Source organism: Crotalus tigris, unplaced genomic scaffold, assembly GCF_016545835.1.
Source record: "Crotalus tigris isolate CLP2741 ecotype Arizona unplaced genomic scaffold, ASM1654583v1 scf7180000023635.1308423, whole genome shotgun sequence".
Taxonomy (NCBI): Eukaryota; Metazoa; Chordata; class Lepidosauria; order Squamata; family Viperidae; genus Crotalus; species Crotalus tigris.
The window spans coordinates 940,729-955,147 of record NW_024100092.1 but is presented as its reverse complement, the minus strand read 5'-3'; the positions used below and the strand labels follow the sequence as shown (position 1 = coordinate 955,147).

The 14,419-nt window shown below is 43.0% G+C and overlaps 1 protein-coding gene across 35 annotated transcripts in view; it reads right to left on the bottom strand.

Annotated features, from left to right (window-relative positions):
• The window catches only part of DST (dystonin), a 314,302-nt gene that overhangs the window by 283,146 nt on the left and 16,737 nt on the right, over positions 1 to 14,419 (bottom strand). For 26 of the 35 annotated variants that reach the window (XM_039320283.1, XM_039320278.1, XM_039320288.1 and 23 more), the window contains exons 3-4: positions 12,673 to 12,861; positions 3,778 to 3,985 (exon numbers count right to left, since the gene is read on the bottom strand). In XM_039320283.1, coding sequence (XP_039176217.1) covers positions 3,778 to 3,985; positions 12,673 to 12,861 — 397 coding nt within the window. Of the gene's footprint in view, positions 1 to 711; positions 1,718 to 3,777; positions 3,986 to 4,187; positions 4,532 to 12,672; positions 12,862 to 14,419 lie in introns of those variants that run through there. The other 9 variants (XM_039320314.1, XM_039320317.1, XM_039320319.1 and 6 more) reach the window with 5 other exon arrangements.

Below are 14,419 nucleotides of genomic sequence, written 5' to 3'. Positions count from 1 at the left end.
CACTATGGAGATTAAAAATTCCAGGGAGTTTTTCTTTAAGGCCTTCTGCTGTTGCCCTTGCCCAATGCAAGATGCTAAGTCATTCTAGTAACATTTGTTGTCTATGAGCTTCAACAGGATAGAGTTTTAAGCACAGATATGCATGGCATTGGAAAGTATTAACATGCATTTTTATTTTTAAATTGGCTTTATCACACCCACAATAAGGGCTTAATGTGTTTGTTTGTGTGTGTGTGTGTGTGTGTGTGTGTGAAAGAAAGAGAGAGAGAGGGAGAGAGGGAGGGAGGGAGAGAGACCTACTTTGCCAGAATTTGTTAGTTATTCAGACAGCAACTCACTGTTGCAAAAATGAAAACTGGTCTTTGGTATAATGCAGCACAGAATCATCTCAGCAATGGTTTTTTTTTTTTTTTGTTGTTTTTTCCATCCCAGAAAGGGATAAAAAACATGGGAACTTCTAAACGCTTTAAGAAAGCAGAGGAGCCACCTTCTACCACCTAACGGTCCCTCCACTTGTGTTAAGACAAGAGATCTCAGCATGCTTCTATCTCTTTTCTGCCCTCTTTCCCTTAGCAGCCCCGCAGAGCAGGCTGCAAGTCCCAGGGACCCGATTCCGCCTCCTCTTCCCCTGCAACCCCCAGCAGACCACCAGCACTGCAGCCCAGGAATCCTTCTCCTTAAGATGAGCTTGGACACAACGCTTTACTCTACCTTTGTATTTCTCCAGCACATCTTCGTAAGCCTGCAAGTACTCCTGTTCCTCGGTATAGGCACGACCACCAGGAGAAACAGAACCAGCCATGGTTGAAGTTTTGACCCTGTCTCGATCAGGTCGCGCCGAGGCTCCCGGCCGCCTGGAAGCCTTGGAGAGAGAGGGGGGGGAGAACGGCCCAAGAAGGCGGGAGGGAGGGGAGGCTATCGCGGAGCAAGTGGACCGAGGAAACGCCCAGGCCTCCTCCCCCAGCGGCGTGGGAGCACGTGTGTGCCGCCAATCGGGAACGGGCTTCCTCCCTCTCGGATTTCACGAGCTTTCGGCTCCGGGGCTTTGGGAGTGCGCGCCCCCCAGTCGTCCTGGGGAAGGGGGGAGGGTGAGGCGTTCACGGATGCCACCGGCCGGCTTTGGAGGTGACCTCCGGCTCTGGGTTTGCCCCGACGTCTTCCGCAGTCCGTACGGAGGCTCTGCCGCATTCGTTCGCTCCCGGCTCTCGCTTTAAGCAAAGCCGTGCCACGGGCGGCATAGCGCAAATCGCAACGCGCTTTTATGCCGAAGCCAACCCGCGTAGCTTCTGCTCGAAGGGTCCATTCGAGGCAAAAGGCGGGGTTAAGCGGAACACGGAGGCTGCCGTCCCGCTAGGAAAGGGACTTTTGCGGGGCTGTCGTGTTAAGGAGTGCCCTTGCCTCCTCTTAACCGATTCCCGGAATCGGGGCTTGAATGTGATAAAATATAACGGGGTTGGCGGGGGAGGTAGGCGTGCTTGTGAAACTCTGGGGATGCATTCAGATTTATCCTCGCCAATACACATTATAGAAAGCTGGATCTGTGCCCAGGGTATGTATGTACTCAGCGTCTGCAACCTAGGAATACACCAATTACGAATGGAGCGCACAGTCAATCTGAGTTAAGCTACTTTGTGCTCAAAGCACAATCAGATCCCCGATTTATTTTATTTTTTTGCTGTCTGCCTTTTGAAACAGCTGTCACTCACATGCCAGACCCTCGGCCAAGCGATCCTTCTTTCCAACCCCCCCCCTCTCTCTCTCTCTTCCCCGTCCCCACCTCGCAGTTTCCAAAAGCTACCGTTCTCGGAAGAGAAACCTGCCTCCCTATGAATGGCCAAGCGGAGTTTTGTATTTTAAGTGCACTTAAATTGCACTTCCCCACCGATGCTTTTCTCCCTTTTGTGGGGGGAGGCCTCTTCTGCCGAGCTGGCGTTATTAATCAGCCCTCCCTGCCTCCGCTCTTTCTCTTTTCTCTTGTCTTTTGCGAGCGGTTGTTTTCGTTTCCCAGGCACAGTCTCGGCTGAGCGGCGGCTGGCCGTCTCCTCCTCCCCTGCCCTCCACCCGGCCCCTTCTCGGACGCTCCCGACACGTCGTCGCAATGCCAGGAATAACTCGGCGCGCCCCCTCCCCCCTTCTGACCCGTCTGGAATCGGTTTTGCGGACCCACGCGCCCCACACTGCTTCGGCTGGCCATGACAACAATAACAAGCACCGCGCTAGAGCCGGGAGTGGCGGCCGGCCAAAAGGCGGAGCCAAAGTCCTGCAGGTGTCACCGCCGGTCACCCTTTCAAAGCAACGTGCCTCGCTCAGTAAGAACCACGCATGCGCTTATTTGCAGCACCCTCCCCCCCCACCTTCTGATCTCATATGCCGCTAGACTGGGCATCTCCCGCCGCCGCCGCCTTTCCCTGCCCCGATAATCTCTTTCGTCCCAGCCATACTCGACCCTGTTCCCAGTTTCACCACGCCTATAACAGAGCTCTTCTCCAGCTCACGAGAACTCCTATTATTCCACCGGTCCGGTCCGCCTTTTCTTATTTACTAGCCCGTTATTCCCAAGAGCCTAACAGGGTGACTTTGCAGAGCCTCAGGCTTTCCCGAAACATCAACAACAGCAGAGAAGGCTTCTTTGGGCTTCCTGCGCCGCTGTGGCCATCGCAAGCCAGTTCTGGCGGTCACCGGAACAGCAGGCTGGGAGATTGTCCCCTCCCTCCCTCTCCTCCTCCTCGGTTTCATCTCCGCCAGGGCAAGTTCCGGAAGTGATTTGCAAACTGCAATCCTGGAGCCGACGGAGGGACAGTGGAGCCAGGGACCACGAGCAAAATCCCTGTCTCGCGCCTTTCATTTTCCTAAGCCTCCACGAAGACTCGAAAACCGCCGCTTCGGGGTGCTTATTTGCAAGGAAAGAAAGGCGGGTGGAAAGACTCCACGCTTTTCCCACTATGTTTTACAAACACTGCGAAGCAGGTTCGCCTTTCTGGAAGACAAGGAGAGAGAAGTACTACGGGCTCTCGTTATTGACGACCGCAGGCTATGTATTTTCTCAATGCTTAATTTGCTTTCTGGAGTTCCAGTCTAGCAAGCTTCTGGCCTTTAGGAAGAATAAAACGAACTCAAGTCTCTTGATAGCGGGCGCCCAAACAGATCCTCTTCCCTTCCTTTATCGTTGGTGGGGGGCAGTCCATGGTCCGACGCGGCGCTGGGAACCCATGCTAAGTCTCTTCAAGCACAAGGCCAGCTGGACGAAGAAGGAGCTCCATTCAAACGCACCCACAACCATCTAACAACTGAAAGCATTCCCACAACCCAAAATCATGAGTTTTCTGCGGGAGTCGGAGGCTGCAACTAAGTTTTGTGTACACACACGTCCAAAATGTTAGCCATCTGTGCTCGCTACATCAGACGGATGATTTTCACGATCTTCACTTCCAATGCACTACTCGAAAATGTCAAGGCTTGCATTTGCAGACGCTGCCGCCGTTCCACGTCAACCCCAAATACGTTTATCCGCCCAGACAGAAGAGCAGGCTAAAATAGCTTAGTCACCGATCCCGAAAAGCCGAGCTTCCTGGACAGCGATGTTGCAATGTTAAGTCCCTCGGAACTCAATGAAACTTAATTCTGAGTCGGCATATAATACATAGTACACCAAGCAAGCAATAATCACTTTATGACCCTACCTCTTCTGTGTAACACACGAACGCCAATACACTAACCCGCCGTGCAATGGAAGTGTCCTTTTCTCAGCATACCTTACTCTCCCCATTTGTCTCTTACCGGCTATCCTGAGTACAGCTCTCTCAGCTGGGTCTAGGATAGATCCTCCATGAATCTTCCTCTTGGATCGCTCGTGTTTAGGTAGATTCCACGGTAGGGTGTCGCCCGGAGCCGGAGAGAGGGAGCCAGATTTTTGGCTGAAATCATCATCATCGGAAAAATCCGCAGAGGAGGAAATGGAGCATCGGTAAGAAGCGTTTCCCGAGCTCTAAAGAAAAATACAGGAGGGAAGAGAACAGTAAGCATAGCGGCGACTGTAACAGAGGTAGACATTTTCCCTCAGAACCAAGCAATTTTCGCTGTTTAGATCGCCCTCTAGGAAAATCAACCTGGAGCGGACACTACCCATCCACCGCTACTGACTGGTAGCTACCCGCGTTTTAAAAAGGATCTGTGGACAAATGGCTCACCATTGTTGCTTATACGCTGCCGGTGTGCTAAAATCCCACCGCCTGCAACGCCGCGGCGAACAGGCTCAGTGGAAATGCATCTGTGGGAGGTTTTCGGGAAGATGGGTGGCCAGGCGCTCTGGCAACCGGCACACAAAGATCCTCTCGAGTTGCCCAAGAATCAAAGCCAGAGGGGAAAGGGGGCCGGGAAGAGAGGAAATTTTAAAAGCAATAGCAGCAGCAGCAGCTCCGGGTCACAAAGTGATATTTGGCTCCCCCACCAGGCGACAGGAAAAACGAGCCGCTCGCTCTTGGATGAGTAGCGGGGGAGGGAAGGATGCCAACCCCCATATCCAGGATGCGGGCCTTTGCGATGGCAGGGCAGTTGCCGAAACCACGCCCTGGTAAGTCCCTTTCCTTCCTGGAAGGGGTTTCACTTCTTCCCAAAACGCTCCCCACCCCCAGGTCACCGGGCTCCGAGGCCGGCAGGAAATGCGGCCTTTCGGGCAGCCGGGAAGAGCACAAAAGGCAGGTGGCTGGGGGTAAACACCGCGCCGCCGGCTCCATTTACGACCGCGTCTTTTACGGCGGGCGGACTGGAGAGCTTTTCTCAGGGCAGCAAAAGCTGCACCGCCCGAAATGTAAACAAGAAAGGATGCAGCGCAGGCAGGAAGAACGGGGGAGCAAAGCGCTCCTGGCTTGGAGAGGCTTAAGCCCTGCTGCATTTCCTGGGACCGTTTTCAATAAAAGAGGGTGAATGGGAGGAAAGGGACAGAAGGGAGCTGGGGTGTCTTTGATTTTGCCTCCCACTCGAGGGGAAAACAGTGGCTACATTTATGAATCAAACTGCCAGGCCTTTGCTGTGTCATCTGGGCTGTGGCCCTATGAGAAGCAGCAGGCCAAGGTTGCAGACTTTTGAATCCTCTGTTCTCTTCACCATCCCTTCTTCTTCCCAGCATGGTTACCCTCTAGTGTCTACAGCATCCTTAGAGGGGCTACAGTGAGCTTGCAGGATCAGGTGGCACCCTCTTCACCTGCTTTCCTGCCTATCTTCATTATTATGCAGTGCACTCTTGCCCACCTTTGTGGAGAACTCCCATTCGCTGCCTTTTAGAGTGGGTCCACTGGTGAGAAAACTCATACTGAGTGGAACAGCCTCTCTGGCAGATTAAGGCAGTTTTCTCAGCAGGGTTGTATAGCAGCATCCAACCAGAACTATTGGTGTCCCAATGAAACAGCAATGAAAACAGGCGTTTTGTCACAACACCAAGAGCCAAGTGACACCATAAAGCATCATCAATTACTAATCAGGAAAAGGAGTCACCATATGTAGATCATTTCAAAACCCTCTCCAGATCCTTACTTCCTTTAGCATGTTTGTGCTTTTTTTTTCTTTGCTCTTTTGTCAACTTAATGCAGTGATCATGACCGATGCCTATATTTTTAATACAGCTTTGTATTTTTGGAAATGAATTTGCAATTCATGCATTAAAAGCTTTTAATATATGTTTACCATGTTACAGTAGTTGCTTGGTTCATTACTTTCAACAATCCCATATACCAGTAATGGAAAAAACAGAGATCTAAACTGATTTTATATTCCTATAATCTTATTAGATTATGAGACAGTAAATAGCCTTTCTTCTGTTGCCTTTCTTCTGTTACCACACACTGCTATCACAGTAAGATTATCTGCTAGTTTTGTAATTATTTAAAGAAGAAAACAAGTCATGTTTGTTTTCTAAGAAAAGAATGAAAGTTATAAAGCTTAACCCCATTCATGACCTTAGATCTCAGAAGCATAATTCAATTTTTTTTCTGCATATGTTCAAGAGATATATGCTTTCTTGACATTCAAAATAAATGTTGGGTTTAAGCCTTAGTAGTTGTTGACTAAAATAAATTTCCAAAACATTTACAAAGGAGCTCCTTTTAAATCAGGATTATCAGTTTTTCTTTGTGTTGAATCATGAGGAAAAATTTACCCATCAAAAGATAAGGCTAAAAATAGACAGAAAGAAAATGGGTATTTCTTATTAAATCATTATCAAGAGTTTATGGACAGGGGATCCAGATATATTTAAGAAGCATTCAGAAATTTTAATGCAATAATTGTTTCTCTGAATTAGTATAAAATGTGCTTGTATTATTGCACAATGCAAAAACCATGGGTTTTGCATCATCTTGAGTAAATCAGTGGCCATGCTAGGTTTGTAAATCATATTATGCTTTCAGTAAACAAGCAATAGAATTCTGAATAATCCCTCTGCCATTAATCACAATGAGTTCAACCATCACATTAAGGAGAACAAATCATATTCTGTCTTAGTATGATATGAAGATCCAGCCAATATCAGCTTATTATTTATTCTTGAAAGATAGGTTTTTAGTCTAATCGCAAAACCTTTTGACAACATACTTTGTAGTGCAAATTTTAATCTTACGTATAAAAGGACATCCTGCTATATTTACTTTCTTCCTTACTTCTGGGTAAGTGTGAGTCATATAAAAACCACTGATGATTGATAGTCTTTTTAGTTTTGTTGTAGTTCATTTCAAATTAAACAATTTGTAGTGTATAAAGGGAAAAACATTTTTAAAAATAAAAATTGAAATAGCAATAGTTTTATAAGTACTACAGAATAAAACAAAAGGAATTTTGTTGGTCTGCTGTCTATCATGGACTTTTGCTCATGGTATACCTTTAGATTGCTTAATAATTTCCTGCTGTAATGTTTTGCAATTAAGTGAAAAATACCTGTATATGAATATATATAATATTTTTAGATAGTTAATGTCGAGAGACAGTAACGTGCTTATTTTCAATTATTCTTTATTCCTGCACATTCATTGTTGCCATTAATAAATGTGTGAAGCATTTCATTTAGATATTTTTAATTTACAAATGTGTTTTCTTATATTTTTGTTTAGGACTTTAAAATCAGCTCTGATTGTATTTGCGATTATCATATTAATTTTTCATTTCCCTGATCATAATACTGTTATCTGTGCTTTGAGCTGAGTGATAAAAAATATCACAGTTTTAATGATGGCATGACAGGATTTATTTTTAGTCTTTTAGACAAAACAAATATATTAAAATAAATAACATCCAGAAGAAAAGCAGCTGACTCCTACTAATATCCCATTTAATAGCTGTACACCACTTCCCTCTACTGGATGTATCTGGCCTAGTTATTTTTCCTTTAATATGAACATATTTGTTGATTGGAAAGCTTTTTTATTTGGAATTATTATCAAATGTGAAAGCCAACACTTTAAATGCATCTAAAAATAAACAAATGGATGAATTAATGGCTATTTAACACAACAATCTGGTTTATTCCATCACACTAAACCAATCAGTTTGATTGGGGGGGGGGGTTGGGCCTTAGCAAAAATACTGTTTAAACTAAGTCATCTTGATTGTGTGAAAACAATCGTGATTTAAGATTATAGTTGGTGTGCTGCCACTGAGAAGCTCCTGCTCCTGATCACCATATGAGCCAAAGCAACTAGTGAATGCTCCAACACTGGAAGTTTTTAAGAAGAAACTGGACAGCTATTTGTCTGATATGGTGTAGAGTTTCTTGCCTGAGCAGGGGGGGTTGGACTAGATGACCTCCAAGGTCCCTTCCAACGTTTTTGTTGTTGATGTTGTTGTTGTTATAACTTTATACATCTTATTCTGAATATAAAAGCAGTACTAGGACACAAAACGAAAACAAATTTCAAAGCCAACTTGTAAGATAGAAGAAATCATTCTTAAGTTTTTGTTTCACTACAAAGATCTAAAGTTCAGAACACTGTTGACTTAGCAGAAGTTAATGGTTGTCTTGGTCTTTGCAATATTTTTTTTTCTACCTTTCAGACTAGGGTACAGGTCATTTGATTCTCTGGTGATCTCCCATGGAAATCTACCAAGTCCATTCCTGTTTAGTTTTGAAGACTATGACTAAGGTAAAAGCTTTCAGCAAAGAGGACCTACATAGCTTTAACATCAGTTCTATCGTTCATATGCATAATTGCTAATGTTTGTGACAAAGATAAAATCCTGCTTTTCCTCTTTCGAACAAGAGTGTACAAATAATATGCTATCCACCAATTCCTTCAAATAGAAATGCAGGAAGAGGAAACATATGTGGCTGAGCTTCATATACTTTTTCCATTTACAAAACAATGGTTTCTATGGAGGATGTTATGAAGAACAGCAGGCACGTAGATTACCATGAGTTTATATTCTGTTGCTTTTACAACCAAGAAGGATTTGCTAGTCAGACAGGACAGTATCTTAGAATCAACCAGTTCATTACTGTATCTAACTCAGTATTATCTTTGTCAGCCTTCCCAAATCTGATATGTTCAAGAGGTGCTTGGACTAAAATTCTCACACTATCTTGGGCATTATGGATGCTATAGTCCAGTGATAGCGAACCTTTTAGAGACCAAGTGCCCCCCAAACCCCCCTGCCCGCCTGCTCTCTGCCCCCGCCCCGCCCACCTGCAGGGCCATTCACTGCCTCCACGGCCCACTGCAGCAGATTACCCAGGCGGCCTTGCAGTGCCATGGCAGCCATGCCCTCCGCCCGCACCCCGCAGCATCATCTGCATGCAATGGGGTGCAAGGGTGGAGTCTTGTCTCTGCTGCCCGGCTGCCATGTCCTTGGCTATGCACGGGCCGTGCCTGGGGGAGACTCTCCTCGGGGGGGGGCTGCTGGTGAGGAGAGGGCTGCGGGGCGAGGAGAGGCTGGGGCAATGGCACATGTGCCCGTAGAGAGGGTTCCGAGTGCCCCCTCTGGCACGTGTGTCATAGGTTCGCCACCACTGCTATAGTCCAGCATATCTATGAGACATCTAATTTGGAAAAACTGGCTTTCTCTCCATAGTTTCAGACAGCAGCTTTTCTCAGATCTACTAAAAGTTATTAGAGACTGGATTGCAGATCTTTTATATTCAATGTGCTTTACCCTTTTGACCATGAGTAAACATCTACGGTTTATTTTTCAAAATCACTTTTTTTCCTGATCAAGAGAGAACTCCTGCTGTTCGCAAACCTTTTTAAACCAAGTATGATAGAGGTAGCCTTTGACTTAGGACCACTTGTTTTATGACCGTTCCAAGTTACAAGGGTGCTTTCAAGTGACTTACAATTGCTTCTTGCTCTGATGACTGTTGCAGTATCCCTTATAGCAGGGGTCTTCAAACTTGGCCCATTTATGACTTGTGGACTTCCAATTCCCAGAATTGCTCAGCCAGCGTGCCTGGCTGAGGAATTCTGGGAGTTGAAGTCCACAAGTCATAAAAGGGCCAAGTTTAAAGACCCCAGCCCTATAGTCATGTAATCAAAATTTGGTTGTTTGGTAATCGGCATGCTATTTACAGCAGCTGCAGCATCCCAGGGTCACATAATTGCCATGAGCCATCTTCCAGGGGGCTTCCCACAAGCAAAGCTGATGGGGAAGCCTCATTTGCTTAATGACTGTACGATTCATTTAACAGCCACAGCAAAAGAGTTGTAAAATTGGGCATGACTTTGCTTATTGACAGGCATTCCAGTCCTGATTGTGATCACAAGTCAAGGACCACCAGTAGAGTTTTCCTCCAAGGGTAACTTGAATTGAAATATGGTTTTGGGTGGTAGGAAAGGATACCTGCCGACCCCCTTGTTCTTTGAAAAACACAAATGGGCACACCTATGGTCTCCTTTTGTTCACTTAATCTAGCTTTGATTTACCACACTACATTTCAGTCATTCCCCTTTTCTTTCGGAAGCTTTTGATATGATGCAACATAATTTTATTGTGTTCAGTAATTATTACTACATATGTGCAGGCATTTAAACGTTACTGAACTTTCTTCCTATGTATCTAAATCAAAACGTTATTGCAATATAGTAAACAAAACGTAATACACAATAAAACATTCCAGAATTTTCATATGTAAACAAGACTATTGCTGCAGTCTGTCGCTTTTATTCACAATGATGATCTTCTCATGACATCTAAATAGCAAAATTTTGTCACAGCATAGGCTATGATTTCTGGCAGCTATAAAGTAGCTTAGATAAAATTCTTCACCATAACCAGGAAGATTTGATTTTAATGGCTGGAGCAGTGTTATCTTAAATCAGAATAAAGGTACAACTTAGAAAAACATACTCCATGCACTCAGTCACACGTGATCCACATAGGCATTGCCTCTGAAATACTGGATTTTTTTTTTGGATTCTGTTTTCCAAATGGTTGAAGGGAAAGCATTAAAATAAGACCTCGAGAAAGCCTTATTTCTGTATTTTCAGATATTTTATTCTGTCAAGATCTTCACAATCCAAAATCAAGCTTTTCCCAGAGGCTTTTTAAATAAGATTTATTGAAAAGGAAAAGTGGTTAGGATACAGCAATTGGATTGTTTTCAGTTTTGGTAGCTATTTTATTTCCCCAATCTGATAAGGCGAGAGATTCTCAGCCAGTTAACAAGTGGCCCCTGTGTGAATTGAAGAGACTGTTCCTTTGATTGATAGAAGAGAAACATAAAGATGTCCAGAATGTGAATCTCTGTCTCTTTAGCAATGAACATACTATTGCAAATTGTACATTTTCTCCAAATATTCAAAGCCAGAAATAATAGTATTCATTATGTGTTTAGTCTTCTGAATGATTTTCAGCGAAGAGGCTAAATATTCTGGTATGACGCTACATTCTCTTGTGCAGCAACCTAAGTCTTAGTCTTGCACATGAAGTATATTCTGAAATCTGGAACTTATCTGCTACTCATTATCTTTGGCTTAGTCTTGCTTGGCATCATTATACCTTTTATGTTCAGTAATAAAAATGGAGTTGTTCAAAAAGCTAGCAAAATGTGATAGAATGGATTGAAGAAGCACCACCTGTAAGCCACTGCATACATATAGAAGCGAGATGTTGCAAAAGATGGCAATGATGGAAGAAAACAGGTCCATGTGGATGAAGCCTTCCTGGATCTGAAATTCCTCAGCTCCAGGAGAAGTCTGAAATGTCTCCTAGCTGTAAAGGCCAAATATCTCACTCTGCTGTTTCCTAATGATCATATAAATGGCAGGGTTCTTGACTTGGCACTTGTAGATGCCAATACGCCTGATCTGATTTTAATTTTTCAGATTTTTTTTTTTGTTAAATGGGAACAAAACAATCTGACAAATGTCATAATATTTATTCCTTGGAGATTCCTTGCTCCCTGCAATTTTACTTTAAAAAGAAAAGTGACAGAAAACAGTAGCCAATGCTCTGCTCATACAGGAAAAAAAGAGCAGATGGAACATGAAGTACAGGAAGTCCTCAACTTACAACCATTCGTTTAGTGACCGTTCAAAGTTATAATGGCACTGGAAAAAGCGACTGACCATTTTTCACACTTACGACCTTTGCAACATCCCCATGGTCACATGATAAAAATTCAGACCTTTGGTAATAGGAATGTGTTTATGACATTTGCAGTGTCCCGAGATCCTGTGATCACCTTTTGAAACCTTCCGACAAGGAAAGCCAGATTCACTTAACAACTGTGTAACCAACTGAATTGCAGCGATTCACTTAACAACTGTGGCAGGAAAGGTCATAAAATGGGGCAAAACTCACTTAACAACTGTCTTAGCAACGAAAATTTTGGGCTCAGTTGTGATCATAAATCAAGGACTATCTGTATTTCAGATAGTCTCTAGTGGGACATTGGAGAAGCACCCCACCAGTTTGCTTCCTAGTAAGCTGATATTTTGTGACTGACCAAGCTCACGGTGGCAGCATATAATATGGCTTCAACATTAAAAGGTACCTCCTAGTAGGAAACCCTGGGACCGTCTTCTGGGAGCAGTACAGCCTTCTATAGGAAGCCTAGTTGCTAAATGCTAGTTCTGTATCACAATCTTTCTGTAGTTGTTTTGGTATCTGCCACATTCCTTAACAGAGATCAACAGCTTGCTGCTGAGGAAACAAGCCATAAAAGGCAGTTTGTCTGAGGCAGAGGCCTTGATAAATAAGGAGGACAGTACTATGGCTAGAAGAAGATCCAGGATTGGCATATGAAGGTCAATGCAGTGTGCGTTTCGAAGTATTGAAGTAGAGAATTTATAGGTTCCATTTAGAAGTTACAAAGCAAACTACTGACTCTTAACTTATCTTGCATTGCTTGAAACTTGTCATCCAATTCAGAGTAGATGTCCTTTATAATATGTTTGATTTTATAAATCAGTGTTTCTCAACCTTGACAATTTTAAGGCATGTGGACTTCACCTCCCAGCATTGCTGGCTGTGGAATTCTGGGAGTTGAAGTCCACATGCCTTAAAATTGTCAAGGTTGAGAAACACTGTTATAAATCAATGTTTTCCAATCTGGTGCACAACAATGGGGACTGCATCTACCAAAGCCCATGGTGGCTGGGAACTCTACAAACTGAAGATTAATACATCAGGAAAAACACCGTTGGGAAAAGGCTGCCATAATTCATTGAACGGAGAGGGGAAAAAATTACTTACTGGCTTTCGAGTAGGTGTGACTTGAACCGAGTGGTAGAATTCCGGCTGGATCCTGCTAGTCTTCTTGATTTTTCTTTTCTTAACTGATGTTTCTTGCTCACTCACTTGACGTGCTTCTACTAGGGGCTGTATTTCTTCAAATCGAGGGACTACACGCCTTCTAACATGGCGTGGACTTGCTCTAAAGCCCTGTTAAAAGATTATCATTAAATTGTATTAGGTCTACTGATTCTTGTATTCTGTGCAACATGCATATTCTATCAAATACATCTAGTAGTTCTATCTGCAGAATTCAATCTGCATTGAAATATTAGCAACATTATTATTATGTGTTCCTGTAAGTCTCGTCCTCAATTTTTTCTCCTATAAATAAGAAAAGACTGAGGTAATTCATTCAAAACCCAAGTGAATCTTTTAAACAGAATGCAAGAATTCGACCAAAATCACTGCTGAATCTTGGTCCCAATGCCCAAACCTCCCAGACAGTACAGAAGATTTATCATGGTTCTCCAAACTGAAAAATGCTAAAAGAGAAATCAGAAGACTAGATTCCTTCATCTAATTGGCACTGTAAATAATTCACCATGACCGAAGCATAAGAGCTGCAGGAGAGGCCTTTTTGAAGAAGATTCATTTAAATGGCATCCAGCAGAGGAACATAAATTTATTACTTCCAAACTGTGGAATGTATTCTCTCATGAACTGAATTTAAACCCCATTCACTCTGCCCTTAGAGAAGACCTAGGCTACATCTATTATATCAAGTATTCAGTTGTTAATTTAAAATACTTTGTGCAACTCTACAACTTAGTATTAATTTTATATTTTAAGTTGCATTTTTTATCCTGTATTTTAATTATGTTTATGGCTTCAGCACAAAGATTAAATATATTGTGAATCACTATAACTTTAACCTCTATAACTTAATCTGATCTTAAAGCTAGCTGTTACTTCTTACTCATAATTGTCAACGTTATCACTTTACAACTAGGAAGGATTATAATGAGCTGTAAAGAAAATAATCAGAACACAGTAGAAAAGTTATGTTTAAATTACTAAAGATGCAATCTTGCACAATCCAAAATACTTATTTCTGAAAAAAAATAAAAGATTGTACCTTATACAGTGATATTCTGCTATCTTTAATTATGTGATAGAACAATTATATTGAAAAAATGTTCTTAGGAACAGTATCCTTAAAATCATTCATACTATCACTGTAAAAGAAAACTCTTTTATTTCAGGATTATAGAACTAGCCTCTATAATCCTGCATTACTGTGTTCCATATTTTCATGCTGGCCACATGATGACAGAAGCATCTTTCAGACAACACAGGATCCCTGGGCTGAGAATCAGAGATCAGCACCAAACCCTTGGAGGGGGGAAACCTTTAAATCTTTTTAGAACTAGCTTCTAACAGCAGTGAGAAATTGGTGCTAGCAAACAACCCTGAGATAGATAGTTATTAACTGCTGTGATAAACCTCACAAATTCTGGAACACGTGTAAGATATTTTGAGGCTATAGCACATGGGAAATATACTTGAAAAGATTGAAAGTATCTCTGCCATCTCCAGGGTGGAATTCTGGAGGGGTCGTTTGTGTCTAAAACTATTACAATGGTGCTCTGATAAGAATAAGGATGATTAAAGGCTTTGAAAAGCAAGCAGAGTACTCTTTACCTTAACAAAGGATGCTCCAAACACCACTGAATCCAAAATGGTACCACAACATTGAAATGTAAGA